Source organism: Lissotriton vulgaris, chromosome 6, assembly GCF_964263255.1.
Source record: "Lissotriton vulgaris chromosome 6, aLisVul1.2, whole genome shotgun sequence".
Classification (NCBI taxonomy): Eukaryota; Metazoa; Chordata; class Amphibia; order Caudata; family Salamandridae; genus Lissotriton; species Lissotriton vulgaris.
The window spans coordinates 1,544,203,891-1,544,225,391 of NC_141694.1; the positions used below are offsets into that span (position 1 = coordinate 1,544,203,891).

At 46.7% G+C, this 21,501-nt stretch overlaps 1 protein-coding gene across 1 annotated transcript in view; it reads left to right on the forward strand.

The window, feature by feature from the left end:
* The window catches only part of SPTLC3 (serine palmitoyltransferase long chain base subunit 3), a 748,918-nt gene extending 735,732 nt beyond the window's left edge, over positions 1–13,186 (forward strand). Inside the window, exon 12 of the mRNA XM_086927721.1 lies at positions 7,941–13,186. Within this exon, the coding sequence (XP_086783847.1) occupies positions 7,941–8,054 (114 nt within the window). The 3' untranslated portion in view covers positions 8,055–13,186. The remainder of the gene's footprint in view (positions 1–7,940) is intronic.
* The last annotated feature ends 8,315 nt before the right edge of the window (positions 13,187–21,501 follow it).

Here is a 21,501-nt window from a genome sequence, read left to right on the forward strand (position 1 = left end):
CAGACCTTTCTGAACCATGATTGGTGTGGGTCAAGTAGATTTGTGTTCTCTAAGTGTTGGGTTAACTGTGACAGCACACATCTTTCAAGAATTTGAGACGGAGGTTTGATACTGGTCTGAAGTTGTTCATGTCCTTGGGGGTCAAGCCCAGGTTTTTTTAGAAGCGGCGTGACTTTACCTATTTTGAGGCAATCTGGAATGGATCCCTCATAAAGAGCTATTAATAATCTTGCCCCAGATTGGGGCTAGGATATGCTTCAGGTCTTTGGTCAGTGTAGAGGGTAGCTGATCGAGGGAGTGTCACAAGGGTTTAGCGGAGGCGATTAGATTGCTTATCACTGCATCCTGGACGGGCTGGAAGGATGACCAGCGGATAGACGAGGTTACAGGGGAGTTGTGGTTGGTTGCTGGAGTCTGGGACTCTGTGCGGGAGGAGGGCTTAGAGCTGAATGATCGATCAATTTTGCAAAGTTGTCATAGTGGGTTTTGGACGCCACTATGTTGGCTGTCACTGGATTGGAGGTTTGACTCCTGATGATGTTGAAGAGTTCTTAGGAGCGGTTTTTAGCGGTATCTAAAGCAGAACAAAAGAAGGATGACTTTTTGCTCTTGATATGGTTATAGTAGTTTTTGCGTGCTGCCTTGAGTTGATCCCGGTGGAGGAGGGTGGGATTGTTCCTCCAGGATCTCTCCAGGGATCTGAGGTGTCTTCTTCCTCAATAATGTCTGTGGAGAACCAAGACCTAGAGAGGATGCTTCTGGGTTTTTTAAGTTTCAGAGGTGCCAGCTGATCCAGGGTGAGCTCCAAGTTGGAATGGTAGAGCGAGCTGAGTTCCGTGGTTGAGAGGAGCTCCGTCAAGTTGGGGAGGAGTGAGCTAAGTCATTCTGCTAGCTTGTCTTGGGGGACTCTGGAAGTATTCCTGACCCATTTAGTAGAGGCTTGAGTGGGTGGGAGGGATAAGGCCAGATGGTTGATGTAAAAAAGAATGATGTGATGGTCAGACCAGTCCACCGGGATGATGTAGTCAATCGTGATTGCATTTTTGTCCGCAATGATTGCATCCAGGATCGCTCCTCTATGGTGCATTTCCTCTGAACAGTGTTGGATCATATCGTTGTCTTGCAGGAGGGTGTTGAGAGATTGAATGAGCGGGTTTTTTGTTTCGTTCCATCTTAGGTTGAGGTCGCCCAGAATTATTCTGTAGTCGCTGTTGAGTGCAGATTGGGTGATCAGATACGACAACTGAGCTCCAAATTCGTGGAGTTGCCTGGTGGATGGTATAGTAGATGGCATTGAAGTTGACCGATAGGCATTCGAAGGAGTTATACAGGCCGGTGGGAGTTCCTGAGATGGAGAGGTCACTTTTGTGAATAAATGCTACCCAGCCACCTTTGTGTTCGGGCCTGTCTTTGTGGATAATTGAGAAGCCGGGCGGCACCAGCATGTCCAGAATGGGGTGGGACAGGGTGTTCAGCCACGTTTCCGTGATGAAAGCTACATCCAGATCATGTGAGAGGATGGCTTCAGCTATTTCCGTTGCATGTTTGACAGCGGATCGGCTGTTTATAAGCATACAGTTAATGGGAGGGTCTTCTTTGCTTTCAGATTGTCAGGCTTGGCTCTGGGTATGGAGGATAGATACATTGGGGGTCTAGTGGCTTTTCGGGGGAGGGGGGGGGTGGGTCCCTACCCACTCCAGTAATGACTTGGATCGAGGATAGAGTAGAGTTAAGGGGTGGAGCTTGAGCTAGCTGGTTAGAGGGGAGATCTTATGAAGAGACCAGTGCGATCAGTTCCTGGGGGGAGAGGGTGGGAATAGATCTTCTGGGTCTGTCTGCTTGCGACTCCTTCCTGGGTTTAGTGAGTGGAGGCTGGGAACCTGGGGGGAGGGACCGGTTAAGGGGCGGTGGGTCATTCCTAGTGAGAGGCGGAGGGATGTGGGGTGTTGCGGAGTGAGGGGAGGGCAGCTGGAGTTTCCTTAGGGAGGATAAGGTTTCCTTCAGGCCATGAATCAGGGTAGTGATCTGCGCTTCTAAAAGGTCAAGGCGGTGCATCAGCTTAAGTGAGGGGGAGAGGAGGGGAGGGTGGGTAGAGCTGAGCCCTGCGTGTGAGGGGCTTTGGACGAATCACTACTGAGGGCGTTAACCAGGATGGGGGGGGGGCTGGTTCAGGTTTAGAGTTAGACTGTGGGAGGGCGGGGGGTTGAGGTCCCGTTGGAGGTGGTAGTTTTCATCACTGAGGGGGACAATGTGAACTTGTGGAGTAGGGGTTAGCGGGAGGGGGCTGTGAATCGGAGTAGTTTGGGGATCTGGGATCTCTCAGGGCGGGAGATTGAGAACTAGGAGTGCTTCGGGAGCTAGGGGATGGGGGATTGAGGGTCAATTGGGGATGAGAGGGGCGCTGAGTTCTGGGAGGATGGGTGAGATGGGTGGAGGACGGGGGTTGGGAGATAGGAGGAGCTAGGCTCAGGGTGATGTAAGACTGGCTGAGTGACTAAGCACAGGGGGGGTGGGGTCGCTGTGGTGGCAAAAGCGTGCTCCTAAGACTAGGAGTTTGTAAGAGCCATTAGGGGGGTGGGGATCGGCAGGTGTGGGTAGTGAAATGTTGCCATCTTTAGTGTGGGAAAGAGAGAGTCGAAGAACTCTAGGTTCTCGTCTTTCGCCTGAATTAGTATGGTGGCATTCACGAAAATGGTGATGGAGATGTCTCCAGTCAGGGGCTGTTGGTTCAGGGGGGAGATTGTTAGTGTACGGTTGTGTTCTGTGAAGGTGGTTTTGGAGACTGGAAGGAGTGAGTTAAAGATGGTGGCCCAAAGGTCAGGCCTGTAGGTGTGGAAAATGAAGTCCATTTTCCTCTGTCCTCTAGATGAGAAGTGGTCCATTTTCCTCTGTCCTCTAGATGAACAGTGGTAAGTGTCAACAACTAGTGTTTCTGGATGTTGCCTGATTAAATTCTGTTTAAAGCGTTTTTTTGCTTTGAAGGAGAGACTGTGTGGGAACGTTATAGCGAAGGTGTTCTGTCCTAGTAGTGACAGGTGGTTGAGTGAGGGGCAGGGATGCGTGTCCATTTGCATGGCCGGGGGCATCCTCTTTCGACTAGGGGAGGCATGGGTCCACTGGGGCAGGGAGGGGGGAGTAAGACAGGGGGGGGGGCTGGGCTGTTCGGCGCGGAAGGTAAAGGGGTGTCAAGCCGGTGAGGGGGTTGGGCAGTTCGAAGGATCAACGGTTCTGATCAGAACCCACAACACCACTTGCATGCATTATCTAAACAAGCAAGGGGGTACCCGGTCTCACATTCTGTCTCAAGAGGCTCAAAACATTTGGGAGCGGCTTCTCTTTCACAATATAAAGATCAAGGTGGAACACCTTCCATGAATCCACAACACCTTGGCAGACACTCTAAGCAGGACATAAAAATCCTGTCACGAATGGGAGCTGGAACAAACAATTGTAGAGAATATATTTCAGAAGTGGGGCGAGCCAAATCTGGATCTCTTTGCCTCCAAGAACAATCGGCAGTGCCCATTCTTTGCAGGTTGGGAGCCGGAGAAGGGCTCTTGGGGGAATGCCTTCATGATGAGATGGACGGGGATTTTTGCTTACGCATTCCCCCCTTTCCCGCTGATTCCAAGACTTCTGCGCAAGATCAAGATGGAACCATGCTGCATGATTCTAATTGCACCGAAATGGCCATGTCCGCACTGGTTCAGAGCTTCTCCTTCTATCTGAACGCAAACCGTTCTGCCTTCCAGCAATCCCGAACCTATTGTCAATGAGCAGAGGCCAGATACTTCATCCTCGTCCAGTTCAGCTGCAACTTCATGCATGGTTTCTGGATTCACGGAGTTCAAGGAGATACATTTACCTCAAGACTGCAGAGACATTCTTGCTAGAGCGAGAGCTCCTTCTGCGTTGAGGACTTATGCTTTAACATGGAAATGATTGTTACTGGTGCTTCAACAGGAATATACATTCTCTGAAATGTTTTCCGGATAAGATTCTGCCTTAACTATTTTAATTCTCTAAATCTGAACTCATGTTTGCTTCTGTTAAACTACATCTAGCGGCCATTTCTACCTAAAGGCGATCTGCAGGGGCGGCATCCCTTTGTTCTAATTGTCTCATTAAACAGTTCCTGGAAGGGCTTTTCAGAACTTTTCCACCTATAAAGGCTCCTCCTCCAGAATGGAGGCTGAATTTAGTACGGCAACAGCTAATGAAGCATCCATTTGAACCCATTCACAAATCAGAATTAAAAGTATCTCTCATGGTAGACAGCTCTTCTATTGGCTCCCACCTCTTCTCAAAGAGTAAGTGAAATACAGGCTTTCACTATCAGACAAGCCTATTTGAAATTTACCAATGACTATGTCCTTCTAAGAACGAATCCCACGTTCATACCTAAGGTTCCTTCGTCATTCCATCTCAATGAGCCTGTTATATTATGCTCCTTCTTTCCTATTCCGTCTTCCTCTGCGGAGAAATATTTGCATACTTTGGATGTCAAGAGATGCTTAAAGTTCTACATCTCACGTACTGTTTCCATCAGAAAATCCAACCAATTATTTATTTCCTATGGTGGTCAGAAGCCAGTATCAGCAGTAACGAAGCCCACTATCTCAAGGTGGATTGCATCTACTATCCAATTCTGCCATTGTAAGGCTGGACATCCGTTGTCGAACAAACCTAAGGCTCACTCTACTAGGGCAGTATCCTCGTCTACTGCGCTTTTTGCCGGTGTGTCATTGGAGAAGGTTTGCCATGCTGCAACCTGGAAAAGTGTGCACACATTTACACTGCATTATTGCCTGAATCTGGCAACAGAGGCTGAGTCAGCAGTTGGTCAAGCAGTGTTGCGAAACCTTTTTAAATAAGGTAAGCCTCTATAATGAGAGGATACTAGATTTGCTATTGACATGTTCATTATTGCATATACTTATTTGATGCATATGTTTATGAATTGCCCTTTATTAGGGTTGAAATGGCACTACAATATTGTATTGGATTTGCATGGTATCTATTATGTTTTCTTATGATACCCACCATCCACTATACAGCTAAGTATTGTTTACTGCTAGCTATTCTGATTCTAAGCATGTGAATCTATGAAAGATACCCCAATACTGAATGTTTTTTTTTTTTGCTTAGTTGGTAGGGTGAGAGCAGGTAGCACATTTTCCTGGCTACAACTCCTTTTGTTACAGGTTATAGGTAGGGAAGAAAACGAGATACTTACCTGTAACTTTAGTTATCCAGTATTGGTATCTTTCATAGATTCACATACGACTCGCCCTCCTCCCCGGAGAGGTTTACCTTATCATTATGGTATACTTATTGTCACTTGTGCTACGAAAAATCTGAGGGTTTGCCTCTCTGTGGAGGGTTCTAAGAGGGTGCTGCAGCCTTATTGGCTGTGTTCCAAGTTTGGTTCTTTTTGCAAAAGAACTAAGATAGGCTAATATAGTGACTTGGCTGCCCATAGTAACCTATTGTGTAATGTTATTATGACTATAATGTAAATGTTTTATTGTACCGCGAGACTTCCACCTCGTCCGCCGGGATGATTCTAAGCATGTGAATCTATGAGCGATACCAATACTGGATAACTGAAGTTACAGGTAAGTAACTTGTTTTCTTCCCTACCTATAACCTGTAACAAAAGGAGTTGTAGCCAGAAAAATGTGCTACCCGCTCTCACCCTACCAACAAGCAAAAAGAAAACATTCAGAGCTGGAAACCTCACCCAAATGTTTGTGGCATGCTTCGCCATAGGTAACCAATCATCGCCCTGAGGTTTATAGGGTGGGCTCGACCAGATAAAGGAGCTCATGAGGCTTTATGTGTGACGGGGAGAGGATCCCTTAAAGTAAAACTACCTGTTGCACTCCCCAGACATATTGTCTTTATTGCTGGTTCTGAAGGTGCGATTAAAACGATATGGAGGATGTGCTGGAATCTTAATTATTCCCCCATCTGATTTGGTCAACATTTTTCAGCATCCAAGTCGCCTATATAGGTCAGTAGCTTTCCTCAGGAATGCAATCCTAAGGAAGTTTATTCAAACATGCATTCATGCAAAAAAAACACTAATCATGCAGTTATACTTATCAAGTTAGTTAATCTTTGCAAACAGCTCCTGTTGGGTACTGACATGTAGCCCCATTGAGGACTCTGGATACGGCAGCCATCTGTAGTTAAAAATTTGTCAAGGCTCTGCTGTTGGTTTTTTGCCTAGTCTCCACGAGTCCTTGAATGCCACCATCTGTCTGGGTTTTCTCATTTAATGGCAAAAGCATTTTTCAGGAACATAGTTTACATCACCCTTCATCTCTTCTCGACAAATGTGCTGGTGGCAGGAGAAGGTGATTCCTCTCTTGTTTCTAGACCGCAATGCTGCTGCTCCTCAACAATATCTTTCACTGGCTCTTCTTTCTGCTCCCCAGATGGCTTGTTTCTATATTGGGGGTTGGTACCACACATTTCTGCCATCTTGCTGTTGCTTTATTGTGTTTCATACTGTTACTTATTAGACTTTTCCGCCCCCGTGTAGGATTTACCCTAATAGCTCTGCTTGTATTGTTGCTTCTGCTGAGAGCATTCATACTTTTCTGAGTACTGTGTTTTGTTTCTGTTAAGCTCCCACTGACTAAAGCTTCTATTGATGTTGGTTAGAATGAGAAGGGCATAAGTAATGGTGATGCAACTGTTTCATGCTTATTGAGCATTTTCCTTCTATTTGAAGCTCTTATAATTACAGGCACTCAAATGCGATCACGTTTTTCCCAACTTGAAATCCTTGCATTGATGTCTACTTCCAGGTTATACATACCATGACCAACCTACTTACCTTCATAGGAATAATAGACTAGATAGCACCAGCTCATCTTGACGCAAGTCCACAGTGATACTTCATGTCGGCCATTTTCTATACCTGAAATCAGTTATTTCTGTTGTGCCCACCAAATGTGCAATTAATTTCCCCCCTACTCTTTATGTCCCCTTCTCTTTATGAGTTTAGGCCTGTTGACTGAAGAAATGTGAATTGGTCTTTTGCACAGTGATATGAAACCCTCAGGTCTAATTTCCTGCTGTATAAACTCTGTAAAATATATATTGGCAAGGTAGAATGCAGTTATAGCAGTGTCCAGGGAAACTGCCAAATGATCAGTCCCTGCTGAACCCACCGCCAGCATTGAGGCTTGCATGTTTCCCCAACATGCTGAAATTCACTGTCGCTATCTGTCTCTCTTCATTCTCCACAGACAAGCTTCCTACAGTCCACAAACACCCACTTGATATCCATCTTGTTGGTCTTTAGGAAAATTCTGTCAGAATGGGAAAATATTTTTTCGAGAAGTGGGATCTTCTTATCTTTGAGGCACCAAATACTACCCATACCTAGGTGTAGGCAATGTTGCATGATGTAAACAATATTATCTTGGGGCAATGTAAAGGGCTGGGGACTGGTTAAGAGCAGTATACTGCACTGGAATTATGTAGATGGTCTTGACTGGTCACATAGCATGATTACCATTCCTTCAATTATTGGCTAGCTACGTTTATATTCAAATACTGTTCCTGAAGTTGACAATGCAGCCAGGAAGACTAGAATTTAATGTAACTTTCATAAACCCTGGTTCTCTGAAAAAGGTGATCATGCTTTTGATGTAGTTATTCTGTATGTTGGTACATCTGCAGCTTAGTTCAACAATAGATCAAATGCTGTTTCTTCCATAAATTGAGTCATTGTTGGTCTGTTCTTTCCTTCTCAGCCTCTTGCTTTGTTGACCATTAAATGCTTCTATATGATTTTTTAATCTCCGTTTTCTTTCTTGTTTGGATGTAGGAGGAGCGTGGGAAACAATTAAAAACAGAGATCCTATTGTTGATGAAAACTACAACCGATCAATAGAACTTAACCTGTTGAAATTACTTTGCAGGTCTTACAAGCCGTTGACGAGATGGGGGACTTCTTGCGAATAAAGTATTCACGCCAAGTCAGATCATCCCGTCCAGAACTCTATGATGAAACAAGCTATGAACTTGATGACTGACTGTCGAATATCTTGCACAGAGAATTTTGATGCTACAAAAAGCCCCTAGATGACCAGCCAAAGGAAGAATTGTAACCTCAAGTGGCTGAGTAACAATGGAATACTCCAAATGATGATTGAATACAGAATACCTTAGTTGCCTCATTGCTTCTCCCATTGAAGGACGCAACTCAATACATTTCCTCCTATCAGAAGTTGAACATTAAGCAAGCATCCAGTTTAGCACCAGCCCTATGTGCATACACTGGAAGGAAGGCTGGATTTCTGCAAGTGGCCTGCTACTGATTTTCATCTGACTACCTCAAGGAAATGGCCCCCTGCCTTGCGGAGATTACTAAAGTAGCATTTCCACGCACCATCTTCTAAAGATAACATATTTCTAAAAATAAATACTTGAGTGTAAAATGCAGGAATACAAATGTACCCTCAAAGGGGCTACCTGCATTTTTATGAAACAAAAAAATATTTATACATATATAGCCATATTGTTGAAAACTACTTTAGTAAAATGAAGTCTAATATTGACAATGTGCTTTTTATACTCTTACAACAGTACGGCATAACAAGAATTCAGAAACGGGCAATATAAAATAGGATTGCTTTTATGATCCACTCAGGCGAATCTCCGCAGCAATATATTACGTACATTACGTGTGTTTGTTTTTGTTTTAATGTCACGTAAGAAATGATGCCCATTAGATACAGAGTTCAAATTTTGACTCACTTTCTTTTTATATTTAGGGCTTCTCTTCCCCCCCATTAGTAAAACATGATATCCATATTGATTTAAAAAACTGACATCGGGAGATGCCATAACCTCTGATCTCGCTTCATCCACTAAACTGCAGCTCAGGTAGATCCGCTACCCTCTGCGGTAGTCCTCTATATATCTGAATGGGGATGTTCTAGGATGGTTCATGGAGAAAGTGAGTACTAATGATATTCCTCTTCTACCACAGCTGTGCAGGCAGGCCCTTGGCTCATACTCTCACCTAGGGGCTTAACTCAGGCCCCTGTGGCACAGGGGGCCCCAGCCAGATTGGGGGCCCCAAACTCTTCAGATGGGCCTAATGAATATCCGTGAAATATCAGAGACTCAAGGGCCCCTCTTCACTTTCGGCGGGGGAGCCCATATAGCCTTAAGCCACTGCTCCGACCTCTATTGGTTTGCCCTCCTTGAGCCGTCGGGTCACTTGAGGAAATGACTACTGTACACATGCATCTTAAGCAGCCCATGTTTACTTGTAGATACTGTGTAGTGTGGAAGCAGTGGGGAAACACTAATGAGAAGTTGAAGCAATTTTTGTTTTATTTATATTAACTTAATCATCTAAATGAATAACAGCACAAAACAATACTGCTACATGCCAGGTTCTTTCACCGCTACGTTTACCATCCAGATTAGCAACATTCATAAATTCGGGTGCTGTTAAATTAATAGACTGATAAATCCTATTAACAAAAGGAACCAAGCTGTTAGCTGAGAGAAAAATATTTCCTCCGATACTTTTTCTTTTTATTTAAACAATGTTTTAGTATGGTTTATTCGTGTATTCCCCAATTAATTTACAAATTCTATTAGTAGTAAAATATAAACCCAAATGTTATGAATTAATGCAACTCTGCATTTATTTCTACTGGGTATTTTAAATGAATAAAAGTCTACGCACTTCTCTAGATGCTCAAAAGGTAATATGAAAATAGTTGAGACTAGTCTGGAGGAAAGGTGTGGATGGTATGCTATATATGAATTCTATTTTTTAGGTTTTTAATTGAAAAAAATAAATGGCCTTTTCGTTAGGCATTACTATTGGTAAATTTGAGCAAAAACTCTTCCATGGCATGATGATTACGACCTCTTTTCGCTGTTATCACATACCGTATTTTCAATTCCGCGACGTGCAGCCACTTTTGTCACTGAAAAGCAAGTAATCCACTTAAACTTTTACCACATGACGCAGCGAGCCACATAAATATCCTTTGTAGCGTCTAATTAAAGCGCAGTGCCTTCTAGGTTCTGTAAACATGAAGACAGGCCACCCGCGCTCTTCGTAGACAGTTGCTTTTTTTATATTACTTTCTAAATGCACGGTAACAAGTAATGCCAGTAGATGAGGTGTTTTTGAGGATCTGCTGTGCGAAAGTTTGGGGCCCTACCCTTTCTGTCCTAGCCAATCCTGAATGTTCAAAATAAGAAGTAGGAAGGGAATATATAATGTAAAATAAGACTGAGGAAGAGTAGTATCAAATATTTATTACAATGCCCAAGTATAATTTATTTTAAATCTGTCCGTATTGTTGGCTTATTGTTCTGAAAGTTTTATTTTCAATGGGTTTTCCATTTTAGGCCTGGTTTGTGTCTCCACCCACAAACAGAAAAGTGACATGCGTACATTGACTGCTATTAGCGAGGCCCACCAATATTTATCAATTGTAAGTACCTCTAGATTTCTGGGAAGGGGTTGTAGGCTGTTGGAATCAAAGTGTGTGCAACAGTTTGCTCTAGAAAATGCATATGCAAGATTCTTTACATGAAACTTCGTTTAGATTGCATGTCTAAAACCTTTAACAACAAATTATAAGTGGAGAAAATGTCTCAAACGTCATATGGAAAGTTTAGCTTCGGCAAAGCAATTGTTTTCAAATCATATATGCCTGAGCCAATTGAGTATGTTTTTTTGGGTAGCGCGGAGCACTGTCGTTTGCCGAATTTCAATGTAAAACTTGATGGATAAAACATCCTCCCTCAGAAATGTTGCTGTAAACGTGTGAAGGGCGTCTAGCATTCTGGTCTCCAGAAGTACTACACTTTGATGCTCTTATAAGAAGAGGTGGTGCCAATTTACCCCACAGGTGTGGGCTAATGTTAAAGAAACACAATTAAGCTGAGACATACCGACAGCAAAATATTATTTTCCATTAGCGAAAACAGCTTTTATGGTTTGAATTTAAGTAATACGGCAGATAAGAAAATGAATGATGGGTTATCATAGATATGATCAGGATCCATGGTCATTTTGCGCATTTAGATAGCCAGATGAAAGAGGGCTGCTGTTTGGCCAGTAAAGATGTACACTGGCACTGCTTATCATGCCTTGGATGCTGTATTCAATAGCTCTATGCCAGAGTCCCCTGTCCTAAGAAATTACCGCTAGTACTTTTTTTTTTTTAGCTTCTTTTGAATACCGGGGGTTGAGTCACATTCAGATTTCTGTGGTGTCCGTACATCCAAGACCCCTAGGGTTCATTGACAAAAAAGTTAACAATATGTAAGGAACATATTATATATTGGATGTTCCTTTTATCAAAACAGGTTCAATAGTCTATGCAAAAAAAGAATCTCAAAACAGTGTCACGCCATGGTTAGAAATTGGTGATAAGCAAAGGAGAAGTGTTTGGCAATCTTTCAATATGACACTTGAGATGGAGAACACTTATATTCCGATTTCTCATATACTAAGTGTTTGATATCCACAGACTTAGTCTTAAGTGTAAATATGAGAACAATTTTTACAAGAAATTGGCATGTGTCAGGTGGGCACCAATTTCTTTAGATGCTTTCGGAGTTGTTGCACTGAAATAATGCACTGTTAGGCTTTCATTACTGCATGACGGTCTAAATCGTTTTTATAGGGGATTAGTTTAGCCTTAGCGATTCACTCTGCGCTCTACATGCAGGAACCATTCCAGGTCTGAGTGGTTGGAGGATGGAGACGAATCATTTTTTACCCTATGCAACGAGAAAGGGATTTCTACAGAGAAGAATGTGCTTTTCAAAATATATATATATATATATATATCTCTTTACAAAACGTATACACTTAACTTGCCCCAAATCATTATGGACTGGAAAAACATGAAATGAGCAATATGTGAATCATTTGGAGAGAATTAAGGGGTGGCTCCTTTGTCATTCTTCCTTCTCACCACACATAGCAACACAACATAAAATCACTGGACTGGAGGGCCTTCTATGAACAAGCAGCTTACATGTGAGCTGGCAGTGGTTAAGTATCAAAAAGCAAATCTTTATTAAAGAATTCATTAGAAAATAAATACCGAGGCACTTAATAAAGTGGTCATATATTTCTGTTGGAGAAAATCAATTCACTTTTATTCTGTGTATCGGAAGGGGGCTTGGAAACGCCAGGACCTTCCTTGCTTTTGCACATTTTCTCTCCCAGATTTACAGATATGTTGTTTTTGTGAGTTCCTTAGCTATTGTTTCTGCAGACTGCTTTCTATTGTTAGTCTGTTAAGACTTACACAAATCAATGACTGCAGACCTGCTTTTAAATTATTGTTTGGTTTTCCTTCTTGACACAGTTCTTCGTGTCTCACACTTACAAAGCCTCTTGAGTCTAGGATCATCATGTCTTCCAAAGGCTGCCTGTGACTACCACTCTACACTCTCCTTGGCACTCCTTGAGGATCAGGAGTCACAGTTGCAAGCTCTTATTGGTTTATCATTGCTGATGTACTTTGGAAGAGGGGAACAGCTTGATAGTTTTTATAATTGAATATTTGTCAGTGACATAGTTTAAACTTCATTCTTCTTTTACTCAACATGCCCCCACATTTTGAAAGTGTGTTTTACTCACTTTTATTGACGGCCTGCTTATTCTCTTTTAGTAGGCATGGTTAAGCTATGCACCTCGGATGTTCAGTGCGACTATCCTAGTTACATTTTTGAAGTTCGAAAATATAATATTGCCAAATAAAGGACAACACCCAAATATCCAGATCCCTGTTGCACCACCCCGTTTGTGGTACCCCTGGGCAATTCTATGCCCATGTGATATTGCTCTTCCATTTTGGACCTCGTTGTGAGCGCACACAAAAGAATGAGGCACTTATTATTTGGTGAGAAATACAAAACGAAAAAAAGGAATGCAGTACATGCAAGAATGGAGGGATTGAAAAGCTAGTTTAAAAAGAGCCTTTTGAGCGTGCACGTTGTGTCATGATGTTTTTGTTTTTTAATGAAAAGTGTTTGGGATGACTCTGCAATAAATTGTACAAAGGAGGCTGACCTCTTCCCTTGGAAAAGATGGTTTCTTTTGTACGGCCAAATGTTAGATTGTTTGTACTATTTGTCCTGCTCCGTTTAATAAAGAAATTCATTTTTTACAGTTTGTCTCTGTATTTTTACACAAATTAAGGAATGTGTTTGGCAGATCACCTAGTGCAGCCCTAAATTTCTACTACCATGGCTTTTTATATTGTTTAATGCGAAGATGAGGCTGACCAGAGGACGCCAATAATCCCCTAAGAATACGAGCACTAGATCAGACCTTGTAGTCCACTTGCGCCTCCGTAGTCCAGGAAGAACCCATGAAGCTTTCCCTAGAGCCAGCTTACCCTCACTAGAACTCACTGAACACTCCCTGAAAATAGTCCTGTAAACAAAAAGATATGAAAAATATTTGGTTAAGACACCTAACTAGGGTTTAGGCATACTTTTTAGCACACCTTTTCGTGAACGTTTTTGGTTGCTAGACAGATTTTTTTTAAATGTTCCCCACAGAAGAATTTGTCAAAAATTTGAGATACACATTGTAATTAGTTTGTGGAAGAATTAACTTCCCTCGATGGAAATGAGTTTAGCTCACCACAAGCATTATAGCCTTTATATAAGTTTACAACTACACTACTGGTTGTAGAGCAACTAAAAAACCTTTAATCTGAAAGAGACACGTTAGTGATAGATTCCTTAACTTAGAATATCCCCAGACATCAGACTGGATCCGGAAAGCTTTCGTCCGCAGTACCCCTACCCCTGCATGTCGATAGGCGTCGTCGTACGACTCCAGGTGCGTCGTTGGCGTCGTATTCGCCGAGATGACGTCACAGGAGCTACTTAGACGCACCCACGCGCGCTGACTGCAGTTCTTTCTTTTTCCGCGCCAGCAATTGCAGATCCGGAGAGAGCGGTACCCCGTCACTTGTTGACTAAAGTATTTGTTTGATATAAATTGTAAGTAAACTTACTCCTGTTGCACAGGGATGCCCAGTTTCAAGCTTTGCCAGGCCGGCCCACGCATAATGTCACTGACGGACCTGCATGGTGAGTGTCTCTTCTGTCTGGGGCGTGACCACGACACTGAGTCGTTTACCCACTGCCGGGCCATGGCCCCGAAAACTTTGCGGGAGGGGTCCTGAAAGTGGCTGGAGGCCCGGGAGTCGGCCCCACACCATTCTAGGCCCTGGTCCCTTGGGAGGTCGAGGGCCCTGTCGCAGAGCAAGCACCGTCATTCGAAGTCTTCGCACTTGGAGTCAGGTAAGGCGAAGCACAAACAGTCGAAGAAGAGTCGCCGCTCTTCGTCCTCCCCTCGCCAGTCACGGGACGCGGCTGAGGGGCAGGTGGCACCGCCCCTGCGGCTCCAAGGGAGCCTGAACAGTTAACGTTGGCCTACCCACCTTTCTGTGGTCCATGGGCAACTCCTGCCGGATTGCAAGAGTGTGTCTGTCATCGCACGTATCTTTGGCCTGTCGGATCGCTTTCGGGCCCCGCGGGCCCCACTGTTCGGCGTTCCTTGACGTTGCTGGCTCCGGGCCCGGCCTCGATGTCATCGACGCCAAGAGGCCACATGGCTACAGCCGGGGCTCCCCGTTCTTGCCGGTGGACCCCGTACGGCCCCTACTGACATCGCCGCCGACACCGGCATCGACTTCTTTTCTAACGCTGAACCAGTGCCGGAGGAATGTCTCCCGACGCCAATCACGACGCCAATGGGGAACTTTTACCCTTTTCTTCTCCCACATCCTCTTCCACTTGTGGAGGAAGGGGAGGATGGGAAGGGTTTGAAGACCCTCTCGCAGCACAGTGCGAGTCGGTCCCAGACTGGGATGAGGAGGCGGAGGCCGGTGGCCCGGATTACCCTCTGGCACCTAGTTCACCATCCCCTTCAGCTACTATCGAGTAGAGGGGTTCCTTTTCCACAGTGCTATGTAGGGGGGCATAGTTTTGTCCTCGAGCTCCCTACAGTGGCTGTCAGGACCAACCTACCGACTGAAGTGCTTCGGCCAGCTTCTTCTTCTACAGAAACGCTGTTGCTGTTTAATGATGCACTTACTGATGTGCTTCTGGGCACTTGATCCTGGCCCAACCCAGGGTCCCCTGTGGACAAGGGTGTGGGCTGACGTCATTGCCCGGCCCTGGGCGACCCTGCCTTCCTCATCCAGCACCCTTCACCTGAGAGTTTGGTGGTTCAGGCCTCCACGTCCCCGAGTGTTTCCTTCTGCTCCACCAGACAAGGAATCCAAGAAATTAGAGCACTTTGGCAAGAAGATTTATTCTTCCACAAGTTCTGGACTGCGGTCTGTTAAAACTGCCTGTCTCTTGGGCCGCTATTCCCATTCTGAATGGGATGCGGTTAAGCAGGTGCTACCTCAGTGTCCGGAGGTGGCCTGGACAGTTCTCTCCTGGGCTCTTATGGAGGGGAGAGATGCGGCCAAGTTCACTATACGTTGTGGTCTTGATACCGCTGATTCGCTGGGTAGGGCAATTTCCACAACGGTGGCGCTACGTCGTCATGCCTGGTTGAGGACGACTGGCTTTTCTGCAGATGTCCAGAATACTTTGATGGACATGCCCTTTGATGGCACCCGCCTCTTTGGTGATAAGGCGGATTCCACTTTGGAGCGTTTTAAGGACTCTCTGGCCACGGCCAAGTCCTTAGGCCTTTCGGCTGCACGTACTCCTTCCACTTCTAACTTTCGTTCCTTTCGTAGCTCTGGAAGAGGCGTGCAAACACGTTCATTTCAGAACAACCCTGCGCAGCATCAGTCCCAGCACAGCCGTGGACGTGGGTCTCGCGTAGGCGGGTCACGAGGCCAGCGTGCGGGTCAGTCCACCACACCCCGCTGCCAGTGCCTCCACACCTTCCTAGACCGGGGTTTCAGACCCACCAGACGCCAGTGGGGGGCAGGATTCGTCATCACCTCCCCCACCGGTGCACCGTTACATCAGACAGGTGTGTTCTGGAGATTGTTCCATGGGGCTACCCCCTACCCTTCGAGTCTACCCCCATACCCCCACACCCAGCCATACCACCTCAGTTCCACCGCATGTCGGGGGATCATTTGGCACTTCTCCAGCAGAAAGTTGCGCCCTCTTGGCCAAGGGGGGCATTGAGCGCTTTCCGACGCCAGAAGTAGGTTGTGGTTGTTACTCCCACTACTTCTTGGTTCCAAAGAAGGACAAAGGTCTACGTCCCATCTTAGACCTTCGGAACATCAATCTCTTTCTCCGGAAGGAGAAGTTCAAAATGCTCACTCTGGCTCAGGTCTTGTCTGCTCTTGACCCACAAGTCTAAATGGTGAAACTGGACCTCCAGGATGCTTATTTTCATATTCCCGTCCTGCCGACCCATCGGCGTTACCTGCGATTCACGGTGGACCACGAGCATTTTCAGTTCAGTGTGCTCCCCTTTGGCCTTACCAGCGCCCCTCGGGTGTTCACGAAAGTGATGGAGGTGGTTGCAGCTCATCTGCACAGATCAGGGGTTTCATTCTTCCCCTATCTCGACGACTGGTTGTTCAAGGCGGGCTCGCCCCAGACAGTAGTCTCTCCCCCCTGCAGTCTACGGCCGACCTCCTGCATTTGTTGGGGTTTTCCATCAACGTGCCAAAGTCGCACCTGATTACCTCCCAGAAGCTCCTCTTCATCGGAGCAGTTCTGGACACGCCGCAGTTTCTGGTTTATCCTCCCAAACAGCGAGTCCAGGGCATTCGGGCTATGATTCCGATCTTTCAGCCCTTGTCCTGTGTTTCGGTCAAGAAGACCTTGAGGCTGCTGGGACTCAACTCCTGCATAATGCTGACCAACCGTGCCAGGTGGCACATGCGGGCTCTGCAGTGGGACCTAAACTTTCAGTGGGCGCAGCATCAGGGGAACCTGTCCGACTACGTCCAGATCTCGGAGGGCACTACACTACAATTACTGTGGTGGCTCACGAATCAGCATTGGGTCAGCGGCAGATCCCTCTTCCTTCCCCAACCGGAGCACACAGTGGTGACTGATGCGTCCCTCCTGGGATAGGGCGACCACATGGGAGAGGCAGAAATTAGAGGCCTCTGGTCTCCGGCGGAGTCCCGGCTCCATATCAACCTTCTGGAGCTTCGGGCAATCCTTCTTGCACTGAAGGCATTACTTCCCTATGTCAGGGAGAAGGTAGTGCTGGTGTTCACGGACAACACCACCGCCATATGGTATTGCAACAAACCGGGCGGGGTGGGGTCATGGACCCTATGTCAGGAGGCTCTGGACTTGGCTGGAACGTCATGGAATTTCCTTGGCGGTTCAACACCTGGAAGGCTCTTTAAACGTCAGGGCAGACAAACTCAGCCTCCGGTGTCTGATGGATCACAAATGGCGTCTTCACTCTGAGGTGGCGCAAGGTCTCTTTCAACAGTGGGGAGAGCCTTGGTTAGATTTATTCGCCACCGAAGAGAACACGTAATGTCATCAGTTCTGCGCGTTGGAATTTCCAAGGCGGCACTCGCTCGGCGATGCTTTTCGTCGCGAGTGGAGTTGCGGTCTGTTGAATGCCTTTCCGCCTAATACACTTCTGTCAGAGTACTTAAGAAGATCAGGCGCGACCGGGCCCAAGTCTTCCTTGTGGCTCCGGACTGGGCTCGAAGAGTTTGGTATCAGCTACTCAGTATGAGCCTGGATCCCCCAAACTGACTGCCTCTGCGGGAGGATCTTCTGTCGCAGCAGCAGGAGGCGGTTTTCCACCTGAACCTGCCCAGCCTCCACCTACATGCGTGGAGATTGAGCGGTGACAGTTGATTCCGTTTGACTTGCCTCCCGAAGTCTGTGATGTCATTCTGGCAGCCAGGCGTCCCTCCACTAAATTGGTATACGCCTGCAGGTGGAACAAATTTGTGGCATGGTGCACAGCTAAGACTGTGGATCCCCTTTCTGTCCCTCTTTCTGAGGTCCTTTTTTTCCTTCTTTCTCTGGCCTGGCAGGGCTCTGCTCAGGGCACTATCAAGGGCTACCTTTCGGCCATTTCAGCCTTTCTGAGGCTTCAAGACGAGCCTCTTCTTTTCAAGTCCCCTGTTGTACAGAAATTCTTAAAAGGCATTACACATATGTTTCCTGTTTCCTTTCATGATGCCTCAGTGGAACTTGAAACTTGTTTTAACTAATCTCACGTGCTCTCCCTTTGAGCCGCTTCACAATTGTCCTTCCTGGTGGCTATCATCTCTGCCAGGAGAGTGAGTGAGTGAGCTTCAGGCTCTTTCTTGTTAGCCTCCTTTTCTGAAGGATCATCTGGACAAGGTTGTGCTTCGCACTCGTCCTTCCTTCTTGCCAAAGGTGGTCACTGCCTTCCACATCGGGTAGACTATCACCTTTCCCACTTACTTTCCACCTCCGCATCCTCCCAGAGAGAAAGAGAGGCTCCACCGTATGGATCCAAAACATGCGCTCTCCTTTTACCTGAATCATACACAAGCATTCCGGGTGGATGGCCAGCTCTTTGTTGGCTACGCAGGCGCCAAGAAAGGCTGAGCTGTTCACAAGAGGACTATCTCCCGCTGGGTCGTCTTGTGTACCAAGGCCTGTTATTCTATGGCTAAAAAAGAACCTCCGGTGGGGCTGCGGGCCCATTCTACCAGGGCGACAGCAGCCACTAGGGCATTGGGACGTGGTGTCCCCTGCAAGACATCTGTCAGGCTGCCACGTGGGCTTCACTGCACACTTTTACAAAGAATTATAGCCTTGACAGTCAGGTCCGGAGGGACGGCTTCTTTGGCCGTTCTGTTCTCCGTGACTTTCTGGTGTAATCTTATTCGCAGACCCACCACCGGGGTTGGTATTGCTGGGGTTTCTTTTCTAAGGTAAGGACTCTATCGCTAACGTGTCTCTTTCAGATACACAAGTTACTACTTGTGTAACTATATATCTGTAAGAGACATTAGTTAGTAATAGATTCCTTACTGCCCCAGCCATCCTTCCCAGTCTGCGAACTGATTTCTAGGGTTAAGGTCATCCTTTCGGGCCCTAGTTTCTATGCACCAGTGGTCAGTATCTTACATGGCTCTGCGTTCCTGTCGTGGAAAGTTGTGTACAGAACTGACGTCAGTGCGCATGGGCGATTCTAAGTAGCTCCAGTGACGTCATCTCGGCAAATACGACGACGCAGTCGGAGCCGTACGACGACGCCTATCGGCGCGCAGAGGTACTGCTGACGAAAGCTTTCCGAATCCAGTCTTACCCTTGGGGATATTCTAAGGTAAGAAATCTATCACTAACTAATGTCGCTTACAGATCTATCATTACACAAGTAGTAACTTGTGCAACACTCCTTTGAAGGCAACTATGGGGTGCATTGGTTTTTGTTTGCTTAACAGGTTTGCACACAGATATGAGACAGGCAGAGGATATCCCAGTCTTGGGTGTTCTACCTGACTCTTTTTATCAGTGATATTGCAGACATTTCTAGCATCTTTGCATACCCTCACTACCTGATCATCAATCAACCAATCAGGGGTTTTTTAGAGTGTTACCCGTGAGGGTCTCAAGGCGCTGGGGGGGGCAGCTCCGGTCGGTCGAAGAGCCGGTCATTCGAAGAGCCAGGTTTTAAGGTGTGCAGGGTGGGGGCACGTCTGATGTTCATCAGGAGCTCGTTCCAGGTCTTGGCCACAATGTAGGAGAAGGATTTTACACCCATTCTTGCTCTGCAGATGCACGGGGTTTAGGCGAGTGCGAGGTTGGCGGACCGGAGGTTTCTCTTGGGTACTTGGCAGGAGATTCTGTTGTTGAGATATTGGGGTCCGGTGTTGTGTTGGTATTTGTAGGCATGGGTAAGTATCTTGAGTTACACTCTTTCTAATGGGGAGCCAGAGAAGGTTGCACAGGTGTTTGGAGATGTGTTCGTGTCGAGGGATGCAGAGGATGAGCCTGGCTGCGGTGTTCTGTATGGTCTGGAATTTGCGGAGCAGAGGCTTGTTGATCCCGGCATAGAGGGCAATTCCGTAGTCCAGTCGGCTGATTATGAGTGCGTGGGTGATGGTCTTTCTCGATCCGGGTGAGATCCATTTCAAGATCTTAGAGGATGCGGAGGGTGTTAATAGAGGTGGAGGCGACGGCTTTGACCTGTCGGGTCATGGAGAGGGGGGAGTAGAGTACGATGCCAAGGTTACGGGCATGGTCAGTGGGGGTCGGAGGTTGCTTATCCCATGCAGAGGTGGAGGGTTCTAAGACGAGGACCTCTGTCTTCTCTGAGTTAATCCTCTGGCAGCTGCTGCTCATCCAGGATGTCTTTCATTCCTTCCTGGAAGTTGAGCTGCGAGGGGGCCCATGTAGATGTTGAAGAGCGTAGGGCTGAGCGATGATCCGTGGGGTACTCAGCAGTTAATCTATGTGGGTTCGGAGATGAAGGGTGATAGTCTGATTCTTTGGGTTCTGCCGGTGGGGAAGGGGCGGAGCCAGTCGATGGTGGTTCCCACTTTGTGGAGCTCAGCGGTGAGTGTGCGGTGGAAGACTGTGTTGAAGGCTGCAGAGGGGTCAAGAAGGATCAGGCCAGCGGTGTGTCCTTGGTCAAGGAGGGTGAAGATGTTGTCTGTGGCAGCGAGTAGGGCGGTCTCAGTGCTGTGGTTGCTGCGGAATCTGGATTGGGACTGTTCGAGGATGGAGTTATTTTAGATGAATTTAGTTAGTTGGACATTGACAGTCTTCTCTGTGACTTTGGCCGTGATGGGGAGAAAGGAGAGGGGTCGGTAGTTCTTGCGGTCCATGGGATCTGCTGAGGGCTTCTTGAGTAGTGGTCTGACTTGAATGTGTTTCCAGTAATCGGGAAAGATGCCCGGCTCGAAGGTGGCGTTGATGGTATGTCTTAGTTCCGGTGCGATGGCGGGGGCAGCTCTGTGGAAGATCTGCGGGGCAGGGGTCTGTGGGAGCTCCTGAGTGAATGACTTTCATAGTTGATGTGGTGTCTTCGTTGGTTACGAGTCCAGGAGGAGATGGTGGGCTGGCTGGCGTTGCTGGAGGTACGAGTTGTGTAGGCGTCAGGTGTCTGGTTGTTGAAGTTGTCGTAGAGGCCTTGATTTTCAGATGGAAGTAGGAGCCGAGCTTGATGCAGAGGTCCTGGGAGGGGATGATGTCTGTGTTTTCGCTGGAGGGTTTGGTGAATTCATGGATACGCTGAAGAGTTCCTTGGAGTTTCTGGAGTTGGCGAGTATCTTGCTGTGGATGAATGTCCTTTTGGTGGATCTGATGCGTTGGTGGTATTCATCATGGCGTTCTTGTAGGTGGCTCAGTCTTCCGAGGATTTGCTGTTTCTCCAGTTCTTCTCGAGATGTCTTGAGGTGCGTCTGGATTCTTGGAGGTCGGCAGTGAACCTGGTGGCTTTTCTAGGGCTATGTCTGTCGGTGTTACGCAAGTGTGCGAGATCGTCTGCGCAGTTGGTGTTCCATCTGTGGAGTTCTTTGGCTG